At 42.6% G+C, this 21,932-nt stretch overlaps 1 protein-coding gene across 6 annotated transcripts in view; it reads right to left on the reverse strand.

The window, feature by feature from the left end:
- LOC125704843 (SLAM family member 5-like) overlaps positions 1–21,932 on the reverse strand; it is a 52,889-nt gene that overhangs the window by 5,732 nt on the left and 25,225 nt on the right. For 3 of the 6 annotated variants that reach the window (XR_007381259.1, XM_048970970.1, XM_048970968.1), the window contains exons 3-4: positions 495–752; positions 137–265 (exon numbers count right to left, since the gene is read on the reverse strand). Coding sequence is in view for 5 of the 6 variants with exons in the window: in XM_048970970.1 (XP_048826927.1) it covers positions 137–265; positions 495–752 (387 nt within the window). In the remaining variant the exon portion in view is untranslated. Of the gene's footprint in view, positions 1–136; positions 266–494; positions 753–1,522; positions 1,876–21,932 lie in introns of those variants that run through there. The other 3 variants (XM_048970971.1, XM_048970972.1, XM_048970969.1) reach the window with 3 other exon arrangements.

The raw sequence follows: 21,932 nt of genomic DNA on the forward strand, positions 1-21,932 counted from the left end.
TATAAATACAATACTTGGTGTTGCTGTTATGGTAAATATTCAATTTAATACAAATATGTTATCCTGGATAAAACATGTGCTTGGTAAATATATATGCAAACTTATGTTGCACTTTGTTGACATGTAGACATTGTACCTGTGTGACGTCCGCAAGCCCATCTACTGAGAAGAAAAGTCACTGTGAAAACCACAGTGGTGATAGCAATAAGGATGAGAGTGATGAGGAGATTCTGAGTGGACTTCTGCGTTTGTCTCATGTGATCTGCTGAAACACACACCGGTAAACATACATTACACACATATGTAAACATACATACAGTGAGCTCACACACTGATACAAGCATATGCATTCAGAGACATGCAGGCATAGCAACAAATATTGTCACATACACACAGGAAAAATGTAAATGCACAAAATATAATATATATATACATACATACTTATACACATATATTCAGGTAAAGACAGACTCACACATACACCTGACACATACCTATGTATAACGGGCAGAGCTCTGACATCCTCACAGTTGCATTGGCCCAGCTGACCTGGTTGCTGTGGTTACATAATATAAAGTCCTTCATAACGGATATAGAGAGGGCAGGGCTAGCGCCCTCTACCTGAGAACAGTTGTGGCTGTCACAGGTGGTGCTTATGGACGTGTTGTGGACCATGCAAGTAAGGGTCACATTGCAGGAGTCAGGGCTGGAGGAGTTGGAGTCGACCCTGAGGAGAGGAGGCCCCGCTCTCTCTGTAAGAACAGCAGGAGAAAGCCAGCTAATGTGAGCCTTTGGGAGAACCGGGGAAGATCAGCAGCATGGGGAACCCTTTCACTCAGCATGCGGACACTCTCTAAAGAACCTCTGCTGGATCGGTTAGGAATCGGGACATACATGTTAAAATATATATACAAAAATGTTATGAAAATATTGTGTCTTGAGAGGGTGGCATGATGGCTCAGTAGGTGGCACTAAAATCTGTTGCTCCTGCCCCAGGGGTACCACAGGGGTACTGCACGGGTACCGCAAGGGTACTGCAGTATCTGTGATACTTGGGATAGGCTGCAGGCCGCCTGGGCCCCTCACCGGAATAGGTGATTGGAGAACGGATAGAAAAACGCATGATATAACAATAGCAAGATTTTCAACTTATAGTAGTTCAGGGTTACAATCGGTTTCAGGTGTAAATTTAGCTATATTTATGCGTGCAGTTTTCATGACATCCTTGGTTCCATGCATATTTCAATCAACCATGGTTCAGTTGTATTAGTGACTAAATTGCTTTATGTGAGTGAATGACTATGAGTGTGTCAGTCTATGTAATTATTTTAAATGTTCCGTCATGCAATCCTATATGTTCCTATTTGAAATCCAGCCATCCACTTTCTACAAGTGCTTATCCATTACAGAGTCACTGTGTTACCTAAGAGCCCAGGGTGGGGATCACCTGGATTAGACGCCAGCCCACCACAGTGACCCCAAACACACACATGCTGTGGGAAATGTAGGGAAGCCTATTCACCTGACTGCATGCTTTCAAACTGTGAAGGAGAAGCAAACGGATTCGAGGTGCAAAGCAAAGGAGTCAGTCTGTGATCCACCGGCCTGCTATAAACATGAATGGTACATGTGGGGGAGTCCTAAGGCTCGGAAGAAATGTGATGTCCCACCTTGGACTGAAAGGAGGAACTGGCTGACATGCTCATATCCATTCACATCTGTAACTCTGGCTATGTAGAGTCCATTGTCCCTCCCAGTCAGGTTATTCAGGACCATTGAAGAGGTTTTTGAGTCAAACTCCAGTCGGTTCTTGTAATTCTTTTGTAATTTTAACTCTTCCTTTTCAAAGTCGTACTTCATTAGTCGCATTGATGAATTCAGCGTCCAGGTGATGCTTTCCATTTTCATTACTTCACGTCCTTTGGGGCTCAGTCGGACAGACGCTCCGCTTAAAACAAACAGAAGAATCTGCCCACTGTAGGCTAAACACAGAAAGGCAAATGTCAAGAAACAGGTCAGAGCTGTTGATTAATTTTCTATGATACATAGTGCCAGGTGAATCACAGCTGTAAATCAATACGAGATTACAATGTTTAATTAACGTTACTCAATGGAAACTATAAATGCAAAGAAACTGCTACAGATCACTTAAACAACAACAGTGCTTCACGTTCAGGACTAGAGACTTATATCATAAAGAGATTTGTTAGTTAGATGACTTGTCATTCACTTATATTTAGCCCAGACTACCTTAAATCTGTAAAATAAGTTATCCAGCTAAGCAAGAAATCATGCTTTGTGATAGAGGCCCAGGACCTGTGTCAGTATTTAAATACCAAATTGATTTACTGATGTAATGCAATTATAATCCTGTCATATGTTACAGTTCTGTTTCACCTGCCTATATAAGATGGTATAATAATTGTAAACACCAAAGTCACATAATTCTGCTGAATACTAGGAGGAATATGAAGGTAAATGAATAAAACAATAGTTAGAATGTATGTTTACATTTCTCTGCCTCTGCAGCTGTGCATTTAAAAATGCAAAATGGACTTTTTGGAGTGCATTGACAGGCCTATATCATGGTTACTGCACATTTGGCATTGCACGCTTGTAGATAAAGACTGGCCTTTGGGCTTAGCAGCAGGCAGTTTGCATTTAACAGCTGCATGGTCTAAGCCATGGAGTATTTCACTGGATTTCTAGGTTTTTGTTACCTTGTAATTTATGGTATGCCAGATGAATTTTGTGACGTTGACCACAAAAGTAACTTGCTAGATAACCGTGGCTCTGTGATGAAAGGCACTCAGTTCTTCAGCACCAGATAAAGCACCCCGACTTCAGTGGAGAGGGGCTCCTGGAGCCTTATCTCGCCGAAGCACACCAGCACAACAGCTGGCCCCCATCAGAAACCATGGCGCTACAAGGGGAATCCCTCCATGTTCTCATCATCCTTACTCCGGAGAAGCAGTGGGATTACGCCGCTCTGTTCACAGTGCTCGAGCAGCAGTTCATCCAGCAGCTATCGGCAGAAGCCATTAGGGAGAAGCTAGTGGCTCTAGACAGGGAAGCAAAACTCTGGATGCATTCGCCACAGACTTCCGCTGTTACCCATTCCAAGTTACACACTTCCTTCACGCATTGAAGGAAGAGCTGGCCCTTCATGCCTTTATCAGGGCATGGATGCTGCAGTGATTCCAGCAGCACCTTCAGCTGCAAGTGCTGGCAAAACTGCCTGACACTTTAGCTGAAGCACAGAGACCCAAGGCGATCCTGTCTCTGCCTGCAACACCACAGTGATCAACAACCAAGCTGAACCGCCCACTGCAGAGCTTCATCTGTGACACCGGAAGCACCACTGTCCACTGCAAAGCCACCGCTGCCGTGTCATCAAGTGGGCTGGTTGGGCCACGAGCGGGGTCTGCACATTGTCCTTCCAGGCTCAGACTAACCAGATCCAACATGATGGGAGGCAACCAAGGCCCGACTCCCGTCCATCACCGGCATGAGGGAAGGGAAGGGGGTGGCTCCATATCTTGCTTGCAGGACAGACCACCGAGCAGAAAGTGGCAGAACCTGTATCATAGGGCTGGTCCTGCTCTGTCAACTTGTTTCACACATTGACGCACCCTTGGCCACTTGGCAGCAGAACTGACAGACACAACAGCAGACTGTGGCTGCAACCAGCTTGCCCCCAACTGTTCTAGCCACCTCCGATGCACAGCTAACCCAATGCATTACAGCACAACGGAGAAACCCTCCCAGGAAACAGTGCAGGCAGTCCATGAGCTGTGGCAGTCAGGCAGCGTGGACCTGACACCTGAGCCGTGGTGCTGGTTGAAGACTGGACGTTTTCTCAGTGCTCTCCCACCGGAGATACCCAGCCCATCTGTCTGCAACCTCAACTGCTAGATTACATTACCTGGTTAACATGGTTTAGCTCCTTCATCCTCTGAAATGTTTATTGGCAGATCAAACTGGCTCCAAATGCCCAACCCAGGACTCTGGGTCTCTGACACTTACAATTGATACTACTCAGACTCTGCAACATCCCCACCACCTTATAGAGGTTGATGGTGCAAGTGCTAGGTCATACCCCACAGAGCCAGTGCATCTTCTAGCTTGACGATCTGCTCTTCCATGTTGCTGATTTTAACTGCATGCTCAACAACTTGTGCACCATCTTTGCTGCTATTCGCAAGGATGGTCTGCACCTCATCTCCTGGGAGTGCTTCCTTCGACACCAAATGATGGAGTTCCTAGGTCACGTAATGTGTGTTGAAGGTGTGGCTGCAGACCCAGGAAAATAACTGCAGTAACTGGAGGACACTGTGAAGTATTGTGGACCTCCACAGTTTCCTGGGTCTCATCTTGTATTATTCACAGTTTGTACAAAACGTACTACCGTTAACTGCCTGTAGTGGCCCTAGTGTTGGTGTAACCCAGTCTGGTACTCTGCTTCAACACGGATGCCAGTAATGAGGGGATCTGTCTCAGGCAGGGCCCCAGGGGGAGAGGATGGTAGCATAATTAAGTTAGAGGCTCAACCTCCCTGAGAGAAATTATAGCGTGACCTGGGGCAAAACCCCTAGCAGTCGTCCAAGCCTGTCGCCATTTCCACCCGTACCTCTATAGACAGTGCTTACTACTGTGCACTGACCACATGTTCCTCCACAACCCTGAGGATCAGCTGGTGCATTAGGTGGAGGCCCTCAGAGGATTCAACTTCAAGGTCCAGCACTGGTGGTGCAGGCTCCATGGCAATGCATAAGCGCTTCCATGTTGCCCCTGCACTGGGAGGAGACTGGCATCTTGAAACTATAGACTATTGATCGGCAGTGGCTGCGGGTGGAGTTGGCAAGTGACCTGATGCCAGCCTGAAGTCAGGGTTGCCTGTAGGACGTGACCAGACTGAAGGGAGGTCTCTGCACTGTGAGGCACAGCTGTTTGGTTGGATGGGAGTTGCACATGCCTGTGTAGCTGCAGGTACTAAAGGAGGCAATTATGGAGTATGGTGCCTCTGGGAGTGTCTGTGGGTCTGAGCATCTGCACAGTCTGCCCTGGCAACAGCAAAGTGCAGTGACCTCCTGGCAGAAATGCACCTAGGAGGCACGTAGCCACATGCGGGACATTGACATAAGAAGGGGTGGTCATCTAAGCTGCATAGTCACTGGAAGGGACCAGGGGAGATACTCAAGCACCTTCCTATGTTGTATATTTATTTTATGCAGCATGGAAATCTGAGCGTGTCGCCTATTTCCTGCAGCTGCCAGAGTGACAAAGGGCTGTGGTCCTGCACAGGGACTGTATCACCCCCCGGCCTGACATGACCGCCCTGCAGCAGCCGGAGATAAGGACACCCCAGAAGAGGGAGTGTGTGTGTGTGTGTGTGTGTGTGTGTTTGTTAGCATGTAACCGTGAGTGCATCTGTAGAGTAAGTTGCTCCGTGTTTGTACTGCTGCTTAGGCAGATTTCTGGTGTGAAGTGATAGATAGTTTTTCTCCCTTTTTAAATGAACATCCGTCTCCTAATTTAAAATTCACCTCACACTCACAACAGTATAATACACGACTTGTCATGCATTCACGCTTACTTAGTGACTGTTATATAGGAAAAGATCAGTATTTTGTTATAGCTCTAACATAGAAATGTTCCTCAAAATACACTCTTTTCCTCAAAATTCATTTGCTCACTCTAATCTTCATCACGCCAATAACCTCTCCCTTAGAGAAAGTTTGTACTCAAAGGAGATGATATAAGCAACTTCTAGAGATATTACTAATGGACGGTTGGATGTTACAGCTGAAACATACTCTCCTTTTTAAGGGGGTAGCTGTCGCCCCGTAGAGTTCTGCATGTGAACTGGCTCACTACACTCACTACTACACTTGGAGATGAGAGTTACGGGTATAAACTGCGTATGATTTTGCTAAGCGTTGTGCAACCTGCGTCAACATCACCAGCAACCACAGTGTTGTCTCACTACACAGTTTCTCCTTTTGGTTGCGGAATAATCCGCTATTTCAGTTCCACTATCCGCGACGTCACCCATGATAGCTGCCAGTGAGCACGGTTTCTATACATTACATTGTATCTTGTATTTTGTTCTGCTCCTACTGTGTATCACCCCAACTTTATAAAACTCTGTAGTAACTGTGCAAGACAGACATCTAGAGGTTTAAGGTTAGGCTTAAGAGAAATCTTAGCCTGGGTATGTGCGAAAAGAGGATTAGCGGAATTATTTACGTGTCAAGCTCTCACTCTGCATGCAGTGTCTAGCCCAACCGCAGTGGTCTGTGAATACCCTCATGTCACATCGCCCCCCCCCCCCCCCCCCACTTCCTCTGTAACAGATTACACTTGAAAATTGTGTTCTCATGAGCTCTGGTAGTTTGCTTTTAAAATTTTACCAGATGACTTTATTCCGCTGGTCTACCTATACTGCCCCCTCTCTGCAAATACACTGGAAAACTGTTAGAAAAAACGAACAAAAAAAATCTCTGTCAAGCTTTCAAAAAATACACACACTCAAAGACATTGGCTTCTCATGCAAAGTCTAAAACTAAAACTACAGGAAATACTTTAATGCCATGACAAGACAAATCAAAGTCCTGACAAAAATTCATCTTTAAGTATTAAAAAGGATCCGTTATTCATCAGGCACATAGACACCCAAATTAGCACTGTTAATTCTAATACATGAAAATAAATTTAATCGAATTTCGAAGAATAGCCCATAATCATTTTATTTTTTTTGAATTACAACTCGTTTCAAGGAAGAAGGATAAAGCTTTTCTTGATAAAAGGAACTGATGGATGTGACACTGAGTTCTGAGAAAAAGTGTAATGAAACCCAGTCATTCTGTAACTACAGTAAAGATCAGGCTTTCCACACTAACACTACAGAATGTATTTACTCTCACAAACAGTCAGTTCCTTGATTTTTTTTCCCCCCAGAAATTACAGACATTCTTCAGTCGCGTTAACAAATAAATAAAGTATGTTTTTGACAGGTAATTAAGAAGTGGTAGGTTAGTAGTTATCTTTTCCGCAACACGTGTCACGTTTAAATAACCGAAAAGACAATTTAGTTTGACGTTCGAAGATTTACCATTACTGTTATTAAATATCTGCAGTCTTAGTTAGAAGGGAATTACCTACCTTGATTAAGGACAGCAAAGGGGAGCAGCAGACAAATGAAGGACAGAAACATTCTCCTAAGGTAGCAGTATGAATAACTGCACTAGAGGTAATGGAAGTTTTATTTTGAGTTTCACATTTCACCTTCTTATACTCAACAGGAAGTGGGAGACTGCTGCCTGTATTGTGCTACTGTCTAAGTTAGAATGACTGAGAGTGTAATTGCCGTGTGAGAATGAAAATAATGCTGCAATATAGAAAGAGATGGGGTAAAGAATTAATGAGAGAAAGATATTTTAACCTCTGATTGCTAAATACAATGTATCCATCCATCTTTCAAGGAGACCCTGGAGCTTAACCCAGGAAGCACAGGGCATGAGGCAGGGGACACCCTGGATGGGACAGCAGTCCATCACAGGGAAGATACTCACTGTGGGGGGTTCGGAGTTACCAATTCACTGGACCTGGGTTACTGCTCACCCCGGTGGGGCCGCTGGGGACCCCCTGGATGGGATGCAAGTCCATCACAGTGAAGACACTCACTGTGGGCGGTTCGGAGTTACCAATTCACTGAACTTCATGTGTTTGGTCACTGAGAAGAAACTGGACTCCCCAGTGCAACCAAAAGGATGGTCGGGATACAGTTAGCAAACAAACCAGTGGGGGGAGCTGTTTCTAAGTCTATAGCCAGACAATATGTAAGATGAGATGAGATAAGTTAGTCTTTATTAATCCCACAGGTGGGAAATTTGCATTTTACAGCAGCAAAGTGGACAGTGCAACAAAAATTTGCAGAATTCTAGAAAGTCTTTAAGTAATAGCAGTAATATTAAACAACAGAAATACAATATATAGAATGCGATCAAAAACTGTACAATATGCTGAAAAATAAAGTATAAATGTAATGTAGATTATATTGATTGATAAATAAATAAGCATGTATATGTGTATATATATATATATTTATATATATATATATATATATATTTATATATATATATATATATATATATATATATTTTTATATATATATATATATATATATATATATATATATACACATGTTAATAGCAGCAAGAAAAGGAGTATTATAACGTAAAAACTGTCTCAGTATATGTGTGGGAGTATATGAGCATGGGATTAAGTATGTGCTTATTGTTTGTTGTAAAGTCTGATGGCAGATGGAAGGAAAGACCTGCGGTATCTCTGTCACACACTTTGGATGCAGCAGTCTGTCGCTGATGGAGCTGCTCAGTACTGACAGTGTGTCCTGTAAGGGGTGGGAGATGTCCTCCAACAGGAAATGTAGCTCAGCCAACGTTTTCCTGTCGTTCACCACCTCCCCTGAGTCAAGGGGACCTCCCAAGACAGAGCTGGCCTTTTAATCAGCCTGTTCAGTTTTCTCCTCTCCCCAGTAGAGATGCTGCTGCCCCAGCAGACCACACCATAGAAGATGGCTGATGCCACCACAGTATCCTAAAAGGTCTGTTTGAATTTTGATTTAACGATGCTTTATTCACCATTTGCACAAGTACAGGTACATTGGAATGCTTCTCATTTAATTGCACACATACCTATACACATACCCACACACACACACACACACACATACCCACACACGCACACACACACACACACACATACCCACACACACACACACACATACCCACACACACACACACACACACACACACACACACATACCCACACACACAAACACACACACACAAATACCCACACACACACACACATACCCACACACACACACACACACACACACACACATACCCACACACACACACACACACATACCCACACACACAAACACACACACACAAATACCCACACACACACACACATACCACACACACACACACACACACACACACACACACATACCCACACACACACACACACACATACCCACACACAAACACACATACCCACACACACACACACACACACATACCCACACAGACACACACACACACACACACACATACACAAACATTGTTTTCATTCACATATACTGTATACACACAAAGTCGAAAGTGAATCTTGGGCCTATTAGTCATTTGTCCCATCTGTTGTGATACATACAATAGTGACGGATACTAAGTCTATAAACATTACATGAGACATAGAGCAGTTACAACGTAAAAAAATCAGGTTATTACTACATTGTGGGGGACATTGGTCCACACACACGCACACACACACACACATATGCACATATCATCTATACAGTAAATATATATAAGAATTCAATTGTAGCTGTACAATGACGGTGGAATGACATTATAGTCATGAATGTAGCAGTTTCCAGCTATCTGTCCTCTCTGCACATACAAGCCAAGGCTCCTCTGTAGTCACTCAGAAAGCTGCCATTGTCCTGATGCTCAGCAGCCCCTCTATCGACATGCTAAAGCTGCCTCCATTTGTCACATATTGAGACAAATCCTGTCAGTCAGTGATTTTCCTATGATGCAGCCTTTACTCCCCTCATCAGATTACTCACCATCTCTGACTGTCTTTTATTGATTTAAAAGTATGTAAATATAACCAGGAAAATGACTCTGGGAATGACACCCGGCACTCAGGTGAATAAAGGGCTGATATAGATGGGGGGGGGGGGGGACTGGGGACCTTCTCTCTTGCCAGGGTGATCTGACAAGTGGGTCAATCCCTCAGCAGGACTGGTCTTTGTGCCCGTGATCAGAAGGTTGTCAGTTCAAATCCTTTGGTCAGGAGAATAGTCACATCAGCCTTGGGCCCTTGATACCGAGGAATGACCCAGAGGATAAATATCCGACTTTGCACTCTGACCCCATTCGCCACTCTCACCTATATGTCTGTATATTGTAGAAGGAGAGCAAGATGGAGCAGAAAAAAATAAATCCATTGTAGTTGTGCAAACAAAGCTTTATTTCACAAAAGCCAGCAGTTCCACCTTAGAGCTGCCCTCACAGCCTCCCGCTGCACATTGCTGTAGACACCAAAGCGCTGACCTCTGCATGCAGCATCGTTTTCCTGATCATCAGTGAATGTGGTCAGTGAGGCTCAGGGTGAGCAGAGTGACAAACTGTGTCGACACTGACATACATGGACCTTTAATTCGATTGCTGTTCTACTTACAAAAGTAAGAGTCCTCATTACAAACACGATCAAACAGAAATATTATAAAACACTGTGGAACGTAAATGTGGAGAAACAGTGTCGATTTTACCTGTAAAGTGTTCGCAGGCTGGTAAAAATATGTTATTTGAAGATATGTATCTCATAACTGTCATGCTAAAATTATTTTGTATCAGACCCTCCTCATACAAGCTGGTTAAGGAGAATCCAAAGGGGACTGATCTTTAGGACCCACTAACCCAACTAGTAAATGACACTGAGATGTGATATGAATTAATATTTTCAATTTACAGTGACCTTCCAATATAAGTATTGTTACCATGGTGTGTAAGCTGGGGGGTAAACAGGCTGCTGTGTACAGGGATACAGGGATCCAGGACGCCTACAGTCTGCCACCCGGTGCTGCAGTTCCCTCTGTCTCTGCCCCTTGGACAGGCTCTCTTTGCCTGTAATGAAAGAGCCATGGACATTCAGGTGATGATGTATATGAGTGATTATTATTATGACTAATAAATGCTGTGATGAGATTAATTGATTGGCTGCTTTACTTACCTGTGGAATCTCTCCCTGAGGTGGACAGCGATGACAGCGGACACCATGATGACCAGACCCACAGAGAACACTGCCATCTTCAGCAGACACGGTGAGAAGCCAACAGGGGGCACTAGAAGGATCAGAGTAATAATGTAAAGGAGATGGGAAGAAGAAAACCTCTCTGGGTGTTTCCTGCATCTTCTGCATTCACAGCTTGGACATGCATGTATGAGACATAGAGCTCTTATCTTTATGCTTCATCATCTTAGGTGTGTTTGGATTATTATTATTATTATTATTATTATTGAAGAGGTCTCCCAATGTGCATGTTTTGAATCAAATTAATTTATTAATTATAATCAAATGACTATTTGACACTATGAGTATTTGAAAATCTTGACTAATCCCTAATGGATAGAATATCTCACTTTTATTTAATCGAATTTCGAAGAATAGCCCATAATCATTTTATTTGTTTTGAATTACAACTCGTTTCAAGGAAGGATAAAGCTTTTCTTGATAAAAGGAACTGATGGATGTGAAACAAAGACATAAAAAAATACATTACATGGGTATTAATTACATGGGGGGGGGGTGGACTGGACTAGCAGGATGAAGCCATGACAAGATGGAGAGAACATGCAAACTCCATATATGGAGCCATCATGGAGACTCAAACCCTGATCCCAGAGATGCAAGTCTGTGTTAATTGTGAATTTTATCAGCATGCATGGATGGCTGGATGTGAAACACAGAAGTGTAGGATAAATTTCCTGAGCTTGTGTGGAAGCCATTGTCATTTTACCCCAGCAGACACCCTGCAGACAGTCATGGTCACTGACCTGCTCCATCCTCTATCTAATCCTTATCGTTTTAGCATGTTCACTGGCCGTTACTTACACATATCTTAACTCATAAAAGATTAGGCTGGGTATAATTCTTTGTAGTGTTATATGTTTATCCATGCAGATGTCATTATGTGTGAGCTTGTGTTACCTGTGGTTTGATTACCTGTGGGGATGCACTTCACTGTGTGACTGCGGGACATCTGACTGGCAGCATTAACTGCAGTGCAGGTGATGGTGACATTGCCCTCTCCTGGTGAAAGAAAGAAATGCAGCCTGGAGCTGCTCTCTGTCTGATCCCTCATCCTCCAGGTGTAAGAGGGTCTTAGGCCTCCTGATGAGTTGCAGACCAAACGCACAGCGCAGGTGTGGTTCTCTGGGTCCCAGGTGTATTCTGACTGTATCCACACTGATGTTATGGGGGTCTCTACTGAATAAGTACAGAAAATGATGCTGTCAACATTTCTACAGGTAATAATATGTTTGAAGACCAGTGCAGTGGCACAGTGGGCAGCACAGTGACCTCAGGCCTCCAGGATTGTGGGATGTTTGCATGTGATTCTACCAGGCACTCTGCCTTCCTTCCTCAGTATAAACTGGCATCACTAAGCTGCCCCCAGCATTTTATTGTAGATGTGAGCTGTGTGATGGACCAACCAGGGTGTCCCTTCACTTAGGCTGCCCTGTGTTTCCTCACTGCAGATGAGCAGTTATGGAAAATGGAAGGATGGATAAGATGATGTTTCTCCTAAACTTCACATCATCCATCCTAACTGCTTATCCTGGTCAGGGTCACAAGGGGCCTAGAGCCTGTCTGTGCAGCACAGGGTACAAGGCTGGGGAACATGAGCTTTACAACCATACAGATATAATTACAAGCACAACTCTGAACACCTCTCTAACAATGGCAAATGCATAATTGTTTGGACAGTAATAAATAATAAAGTAATAATTATAATAATAATAATAATGAAGTTAATTAGTATATCGGAATACCTCTCCTGATTTATATTCATGTACATGCATGTGAAAGATCTTACCATAAACCTGCAGCTGGATTGTATATGTGGAAATCTGTGAACCATTTTTCTTCCTTCCTAGACGCTGATACTCCCCACTGTCCTCCAGTCTCAGCTCCCTCACTGTTAGACTGAAATCAGGGCTCAGCTGCAGTCGTCCTTTGAACTGAGCATGAAGGTTTACTTCTGTTTGACCACTGAACTTTTCAGCAATGTCTATATTCTTAAATTTCCACCTCAGCAACTGAAAATCTTCCACCTTCAGACTCCCCAGGACTGAAGGCAGGTCCACTGTCCCTCCTACGCTGCCATTTACTGTCATATCAGCAGCAACACAAACACCTGCAATGAAGAAGAAAAGCAATGAGTTCTAATTGTTTCTGCCCAGAAGCCTAAGCCAGCCTTGTACTTTCACTATTTGGGTATAGAAAGTTGCTGTTCGTTAGATGTCACTCTAGAGGTGCTTGTACTGCACTGGCCCTGCAGCACATGAAGCTGACAGAAACGCACATTCCTCCAGCACTCTGCCGTTCATTGTTATACATATTCAGAGTTTAAAGAAGGTTAGTAGAGAAACTTACTTTATTAATTATTACCCACTAGCGGTTAATGTATAAAAATTCACATAAGAAGCAGAATGAATTTTATATAACTGCTTATTGTCATGCCCACACTACGAGCCAGCTAATAAGAAAATAATAAGTCCAACCCGTTAAAAATACATGGATATATTGGACGGTCCCTGCAAATACGGGGGGGGGGGGGTTTGAAATGGCCAAGCTGACACACTTTAACAGACAGAATAGCAAAGTTTTACACCAACATGAATATCACTTAAACATCATTTTCTATGCCTGCATAAGATTTTTGCACAGTCCAGTAAATCACAAATTGAAAAGCTGGAAATCCAGGAAAGCAAGCAGGAGATCATGCATCTACACTCATTATGGTGGGACACCCAATACTTCACAGCCAGATACCTTTAAACTGTGTCAATTACCCAGCTGATGAGTTACCCTGTTCTTAAAAATCTGACAATCATTAGCTGAAGACAACTTGATATCCAGGACCAGACAAGTTTTAGATTAATATTAGCCTACAATACAGTTAATAAGCAACTGTATTCATACTGGCTGCAAATCTAACGATCAGCTTTCAGTTACGTTACCATATTAACCCCCCACTAAAGAAACTCCCAAATATACTCAGCAATATAGTGTTACATGGTTATTGAGATAATTAATTAGTTTGGTTGTTTGCTAACTGTGTATGTAATATCATAGGTGATCATTTCATGCTAAGCATGCAGTTTATCCCCCCATTATCTGACTCATTAAGGAGTTCTATTTCCTTTTATTTTGAGAATATTTTAAATATTCAACACGGACAGACTCGTTCTTTCCCAGTCGTCTACAGAGAATTATGTGACATTTGTGGATTTACCAGTATGTCAGTCTTTGTCACAGTCCTACCATATCATGTGTTATTTTATATGTGTCTTCATGGCCAGACATAATGTGGCTTTAAAATCACACAGTCAGTTTTACTTTTGTCCTTGATGTAGAGTATTTGCTTTTGATATGCTATTTTCAGTCTTTTAGCAAATAATGTTCAAAAACATACAAATTTTACTACTGCAAGTTCATAACACCACCTACTACCACTACAGTTACTCTGTTATACAAGTAGATATTATATAAATCAATGAATGAACAAATAGAACACATATGAAATTCTCTGTGAAATTTGCGATTTGCGAACCAACTCAAAATACAACCAAGAAACTCTATTCTGTCACAAAAGCCATAACATTCCGACTTCCCTAGCTGTCCGGAATACAAGCATCACAAGATAAGAAATTAGCAAACAAGTACATTTTTCTCTTATTATATGAACAAGCAGCAGTTGCCAATATACCTGGTTCCACAAGTATCACATTTAAAAGCAGTTTAAAACTTACCAGAAATGAGTAGGAGACTTGTTAAGATGAGCATTACTGCGTATCACTACAATGAACTGTTTCATGCACTTTTCTGTAAGTTGTATCTAGTGAGGAGCACAAAAAAGCTACTTCCTTCTTTGACAGCCAAGACATAAGAAAATTGACCTATAAATAGCAGCAGGAAGGTATTAGTATTTCTCAATTGTTGTATTTGGATTCTCTAATGTCATCATTCAGTAACATTTTCGATAAATGCCCAGCTTATAAGAATCTGTAAACACGTCATTAATGGTCACGTCGGGTCGGGAAGCAGGAACAAAGCGATAATCCACACAAGGCCTTGCGATTTAAACATACTGTAGAGGGCTTTATTTTAAACAAACAAACTCAAACACAAACCAATGGACCACGAGGGACCGAACAAAAGGGGTAATGAGGAACAATTAAAAGGGATCAGGACAAACTCCAAACATTGGCAAGAACGACACATGAAATGTCAACGATTAACTGTGGAGCACAGGACAAGTCCGTATTGATATACACAAAATAATTGATATATAAATGCCAACTGAAAAATATTTGCATTTCTCAGTTCTTGTCTTTGGATTCTGTGTGCTTCTTAATGTCAATGTTGAGTTCAGTATGATAGTTGAATGAGAGGCAGGTGTGAGTAATAAAGAGAAGCGAGAGGAAACTGAATGGCCAGTAGCGACCACTGCTGGCCATATGGGAACATGACAGGCAGATCCTGACAGTACCACCCCCCTGGTCATGTGCACACCAGGGACAGACAGAACAGGACAAGGGATGCGGGACAGACACCAAACAAGGCTGAGAATATGGGGAAAAAACAGGCATCACCGGAACCAAGGGAACAGGAAGGATGAAGACAGGGCCAGTGGCCAAAGGTGAAGGAGAGACAGAATCAAAAGACCACACCAGTGCAGAGCAGACAGAAAGAGGAACACTGAGAAAAAGAATGGAAGAGCAGGACTTGGTGGCACAGACAGGGAGACACTATTCAGGGACCAGAAAGATGATATGGAGGGTGGATAGAAAGGGCACAATCTGGGGTAAAACAGAGGTACAAAAGAATGTTAGAACAGGAAGTCAGGAATAAACAGCGGGAGTGGAAATCTCCTGGATTGCCCCCGAAGCCTATGGGAGGCAGCCAATGGCTAGTGAGCGCTGGCTGCCGCAGGTTCAGCCCATTGATGTGGTCCAGAGGAGTCTGGGCCCAGCCTGTAGGCAAGGTCCTGGAAGGTCCAGAGGAGGAGAGCCGTGAGGACGCTGGCGCTGCTGTTTATAGACGAGCTGGAGGATGGCAGTGAGCAGAACCAGAGCCAGTCTTGGCAGCTTGAATGGGATTTGTGGCACCAGTGTCCCCACTAGGACATGGATAACCATTCCAGGGATCTCCTACATTGTCCCCGGGGTCACAGATTCCCTGGAACTGGGAAAACATGGGATTCCTGCCGGACCTTGTTACCAGGCAAATGGGGGCACATGCCAAGATGAATGTATGGATTGATGGGTCCTACTCTAGATCCTCCAGCAGGGTATCCTCCAGATTCTCCCATGTAGGGCTGGTCGATGGGGGAGCTACTGGTGAGATTAAGGATGCTGTGTAATGCATTATGAAGGTATGTGAAATATAGTATAGATGAAAACTTAGACCACAGATTATGAAGTATTATAATCAATATTATAATGCCATATGACGGTTAATAGAAAGATGCTGTATTACTTTATTAATTCCTATAGTGACCCTTATAGTAGATGCTTTGGAATGCATTACGAAGGTATCTATAACGCATTAGAGATGACAGCTTCAGGTAGAGTGTTAACAACCATTACGATGGTCATTTCAATTATGTGGCCATTTCATAGAAATTGGAGTAACGGAGGGTTTTTTCCAACAGCATGTGGCATTAGGTTCATGTTTTCCATTGTTATAGGACGACTGGAAGTATTGCATAAAAAATATTTTGCTTTCAAAAACAAACTTGTTGTTTGCAAAAACAAAAAGGCGACCGATCAAAGTAAGCTTAAGGCGGAAGGAAACTGTGCAACATGACCTGCTGACAATCTTAATAGGACAGTGACTGGAAACATGGCCAAGTCTATAGCAGTGACTGACGTGAAAGTGACAGGAAGTTACTGTGTTAGCATCAGTGATCCTAGCTGAGCTTGTGGTTTCCCTGTAAATGTTAGCAGAGCCGTGTCTCAGCTTCATACCTCACCTCAGCCCCCCTTACAGAAACTGTATATAATCACTAACATCGAGCAACACGAATGGCGTGTCCACAGTAGACCCCTAAACAGACTCTGTGGCTGACCCACACAACTGGTATCACTTTCTGTGACTTGCTGATGGGAACCGTCGAAAGATGCAGTGTTTGCAACACACAATGTACATGTTACAGTGTGAGAGCATGCAGCACAAAGTGGCTATATAGCGGTAGAATAAAAAATGCAAAACATTCAGACCATATGACAGTTCTAATGACATATAGGACTTAAAACTCGAGTAATAACTGCCTCTGCTGATGAGTTTGTGGGTCATTTTGCAGCTCTTTTAAACCAGAAGTTCTGCTTTAACACCAGCTCACTACCAGTGTTAAACTAACAGTGAGACAGACAGGGAAGCCAGCAAATTACACAACATTCACACTAAAACTCAGAATGAAATGCTAATGAAAACACATGCACTCCATGGGAAAACATTACATGGTTATAACACTTATTATTTTCAATGTAAATTCACAGGTACACACATTAACTTACAGATTACACAGACTGGCAGTGTGACCCAAGGCCAGTACTCCTTGCTGACTGGCTGTACAGCATCACACTGCGTGATTAAGGGTCAGTGGCCACTGGCATCCCCCATATCCAATTCAATATCCCTCAGCAGAAAAAGGGCTGGTGATGTTACCGTGACTAATGTGTCACAGTCCCCAGAGTCCCCGATGTACCTTCCTTTCCCCCCAGCTGCTGCTGGTGGCTCCAGACCCACCGCGACCCAGTAGGATAAGCGGTTTGGAAAATGGATGGATGGATAAATGACTATTCAAGTATTTGAAAATCTTGACTAATCCCAAATGGATAGAATATCTCACTCTTTCGGAAAAAAAAAAATCAAAGACATAAAAAATACATTACATGGGTATTAATTCCTTCCATTCAATAACGTCCATTAACCTCAGGACATTTTTGCATCATGGGGGGGGGACTGGACTAGCAGGATGAAGCCATGACAACACGGAGAGAACAAGCAAACTGCATATATGGAGCCATCATGGAGACTCAAACCCTGATCGCAGACATGTAAGGCAATAGTGCTAACCACTGCACCACTGCACCACACCCTGATGAGGTGAGTGTCTGAGTTAATTGTGAATTTTATCAGCATGGATGGATGGATGGATGGATGTGAAACACAGAAGTGTAGGACACATTTTCTGACCTTGTGTGGAAGCCATTGTCATTTAACACCAGCAGGTATCCAACTGACAGTCATGGTCACTGACCTGCTCCATCCTCTATCTAATCCTTATCGTTTTATCATGTTCACTGGCCGTTACTTACACGTATCTGAACTTGTAAAGGATTAGGCTGGTTATTAATTCTTTGTAGTGCTACAGGTATATGTTTATACATGCAGATGTCATTATGTGTGCGCTTGTGTTACCTGTGGTTTGATCACCAGTGGGGATGCACCTCACTGTATGATTACTGGACATCTGACTAGCAGCATGAACAGCAGTGCAGGTGATGGTGACATTGCCCTCTCCTGGTGAAAGAAAGAAATGCAGCCTGGAGCTGCTCTCTGTCTGATCCCTCATCCTCCAGGTGTAAGAGGGTCTTAGGCCTCCTGATGAGTTGCAGACCAAACGCACAGCGCAGGTGTGGTTCTCTGGGTCCCAGGTGTATTCTGACTGTATCCACACTGATGTTATGGGGGTCTCTACTGAATAAGTACAGAAAATGATGCTGTCAACATTTCTACAGGTAATAATATGTTTGAAGACCAGTGCAGTGGCACAGTGGGCAGCACAGTGACCTCAGGCCTCCAGGATTGTGGGATGTTTGCATGTGATTCTACCAGGCACTCTGCCTTCCTTCCTCAGTATAAACTGGCATCACTAAGCTGCCCCCAGCATTTTATTGTAGATGTGAGCTGTGTGATGGACCAACCAGGGTGTCCCTTCACTTAGGCTGCCCTGTGTTTCCTCACTGCAGATGAGCAGTTATGGAAAATGGAAGGATGGATAAGATGATGTTTCTCCTAAACTTCACATCATCCATCCTAACTGCTTATCCTGGTCAGGGTCACAAGGGGCCTAGAGCCTGTCTGTGCAGCACAGGGTACAAGGCTGGGGAACATCAGCTTAATAATTAATTATTAATTAATTATTAATTACTAATTAATACAAATAGAATTACAAACACAACACTGAGCACCTCTCAAAGATGCGCAAATATATAATTGCTTGAATAGTCATATATTAATGTTTAGTATACCGAAATACCTATGCAGATTCATTCACATACTGCATAGTACATTCATGTGAAATATCTTACCATAAACGTGCAGCTGGATTTTATTCGTGGGAATCTGTGAACCACCTTTCTTCCTTCCTACACGCCGATACTCCCCACTGTCCTCCAGTCTCAGCTCCCTCACTGTTAGACTGAAATCAGGGCTCAGCTGCAGTCGTCCTTTGAACTGAGCATGAAGGTTTACTTTTAACTGATCACTGGACATTTCAGCTATGATCCATCCATTAAACATCCATATCAGAAAGTCAAATTCTTCTAATTTCAGACTCTCCAGGACTGAAGGCAGCTCCACTGTTTCTCCCACGTTGTCATTCACTGTGAGACCAACAGCAACACAAAGACCTGCAATAAGAAGCAAAGCATTGAATTCTGATTCTGACACTGACCAGAAGCATAAGCCAGCCTTGTACTTTCACTGTTGGGTATAGAAAGTTTCTGTTCGTTAGATGTCACTCTAGAGGTGCTTGTACCGCACTGGCCATGCAGCACATGAAGCTGACAGAAACGCACAGTCCTCCAGCACTCTGCCGTTCATTGTTATACATATGCAGAGTTTAAAGAAGGTTAGTAGAGAAACTTACTTTATTAATTATTACCCACTAGCGGTTAATGTATAAAATTCACATAAGAAACAGAATGAATTTTATATAACTGCTTATTGTCATGCCCACACTACGAGCCAGCTAATAAGAAAATAATAAGTCCAACCCGTTAAAAATACATGGATATATTGGACGGTCCCTGCAAATACGGGGGGGGGGGGGGGGGGGGGGGGGGGGGGTTTGAAATGGCCAAGCTGACACACTTTAACAGACAGAATAGCAAAGTTTTACACCAACATGAATATCACTTAAACATCATTTTCTATGCCTGCATAAGATTTTTGCACAGTCCAGTAAATCACAAATTGAAAAGCTGGAAATCCAGGAAAGCAAGCAGGAGATCATGCATCTACACTCATTATGGTGGGACAACCCAATACTTCACAGCCAGATACCCTTAAACTGTGTCAATTACCCAGCTGATAAGTTACACTGTTCTTAAAAATCTGACAATCATTAGCTGAAGACAACTTGATGTCCAGGACCAGACAAGTTTTAGATTAATATTAGCCTACAATACAGTTAATAAGCAACTGTATTCATACTGGCTGCAAATCTAATGATCAGCTTTCAGTTACGTTACCATATTAACTCCCCACTAAAGAAACTCCCAAATATACTCAGCAATATAGTGTTACATGGTTATTGCGATAATTAATTAGTTTGGTTGTTTGCTAACTGTTTTTATATGTAATATCATAGGTGATCATTTCATGCTAAGCATGCAGTTTATCCCCCCATTATCTGACTCATTAAGGAGTTCTATTTCCTTTTATTTTGAGAATATTTTAAATATTCAACACGGACAGACTCGTTCTTTCCCAGTCGTCTACAGAGAATTATGTGACATTTGTGGATTTACCAGTATGTCAGTCTTTGTCACAGTCCTACCATATCATGTGTTATTTTATATGTGTCTTCATGGCCAGACATAATGTGGCTTTAAAATCACACAGTCAGTTTTACTTTTGTCCTTGATGTAGAGTATTTGCTTTTGATATGCTATTTTCAGTCTTTTAGCAAATAATGTTCAAAAACATACAAATTTTACTACTGCAAGTTCATAACACCACCTACTACCACTACAGTTACTCTGTTATACAAGTAGATATTATATAAATCAATGAATGAACAAATAGAACACATATGAAATTCTCTGTGAAATTTGCGATTTGCGAACCAACTCAAAATACAACCAAGAAACTCTATTTTGTCACAAAAGCCATAACATTCCGACTTCCCTAGCTGTCCGGAATACAAGCATCACAAGATAAGAAATTAGCAAACAAGTACATTTTTCTCTTATTATATGAACAAGCAGCAGTTGCCAATATACCTGGTTCCACAAGTATCACATTTAAAAGCAGTTTAAAACTTACCAGAAATGAGTAGGAGACTTGTTAAGATGAGCATTATTGCATATCACTACACTGAACTGTTTCATGCACTTTTCTGTAAGTTGTCTTTAGTGAGTAGCACAAAAAAGCTACTTCCTTGTTTGACAGCCAAGGTATTAGAACACTGACCTATAAATAGCAGCCGGAAGGTATTAGGTCTCAATTGTTGTATTTAGATTCTCTAATGTCATCATTCAGTAACATGTTCCATAAATGCCCAGCTTATAAGAATCTATAAACACGTCATTAATGGTCATGTCGGGAAGCAGGAACAAAGTGATAATCCACACAAGGCCTTGCGATTTAAACATACTGTAGAGGGCTTTATTTTAAACAAACAAACTCAAACACAAACCAATGGACCATGAGGGACCAAACAAAAGGGGTAATGAGGAACAACTAAAAGGGATCAGGACAAACCCCAAACATTGGCAAGAACGACACATGCAATGTCAACGATTGACTGCGGAGCACAGGACAAGTCCGTATTGATATACACAAAATAATTGATATATAAATGCCAACTGAAAAATATTTGCATTTCTCAGTTCTTGTCTTTGGATTCTGTGTACTTCTTAATGGAAATGTTGAGTTCAGTATGATAGTTGAATGAGAGGCAGGTGCGAGTAATAAAGAGAAGCGAGAGGAAACTGAATGGCCAGTAGCGACCACTGCTGGCCATATGGGAACATGACAGACAGATCCTGACAGTACCACCCCCCTGGTCATGTGCACACCAGGGACAGACA

The sequence above is a fragment of the Brienomyrus brachyistius genome, chromosome 12, assembly GCF_023856365.1.
Source record: "Brienomyrus brachyistius isolate T26 chromosome 12, BBRACH_0.4, whole genome shotgun sequence".
In the NCBI taxonomy this organism is placed as follows: domain Eukaryota; kingdom Metazoa; phylum Chordata; class Actinopteri; order Osteoglossiformes; family Mormyridae; genus Brienomyrus; species Brienomyrus brachyistius.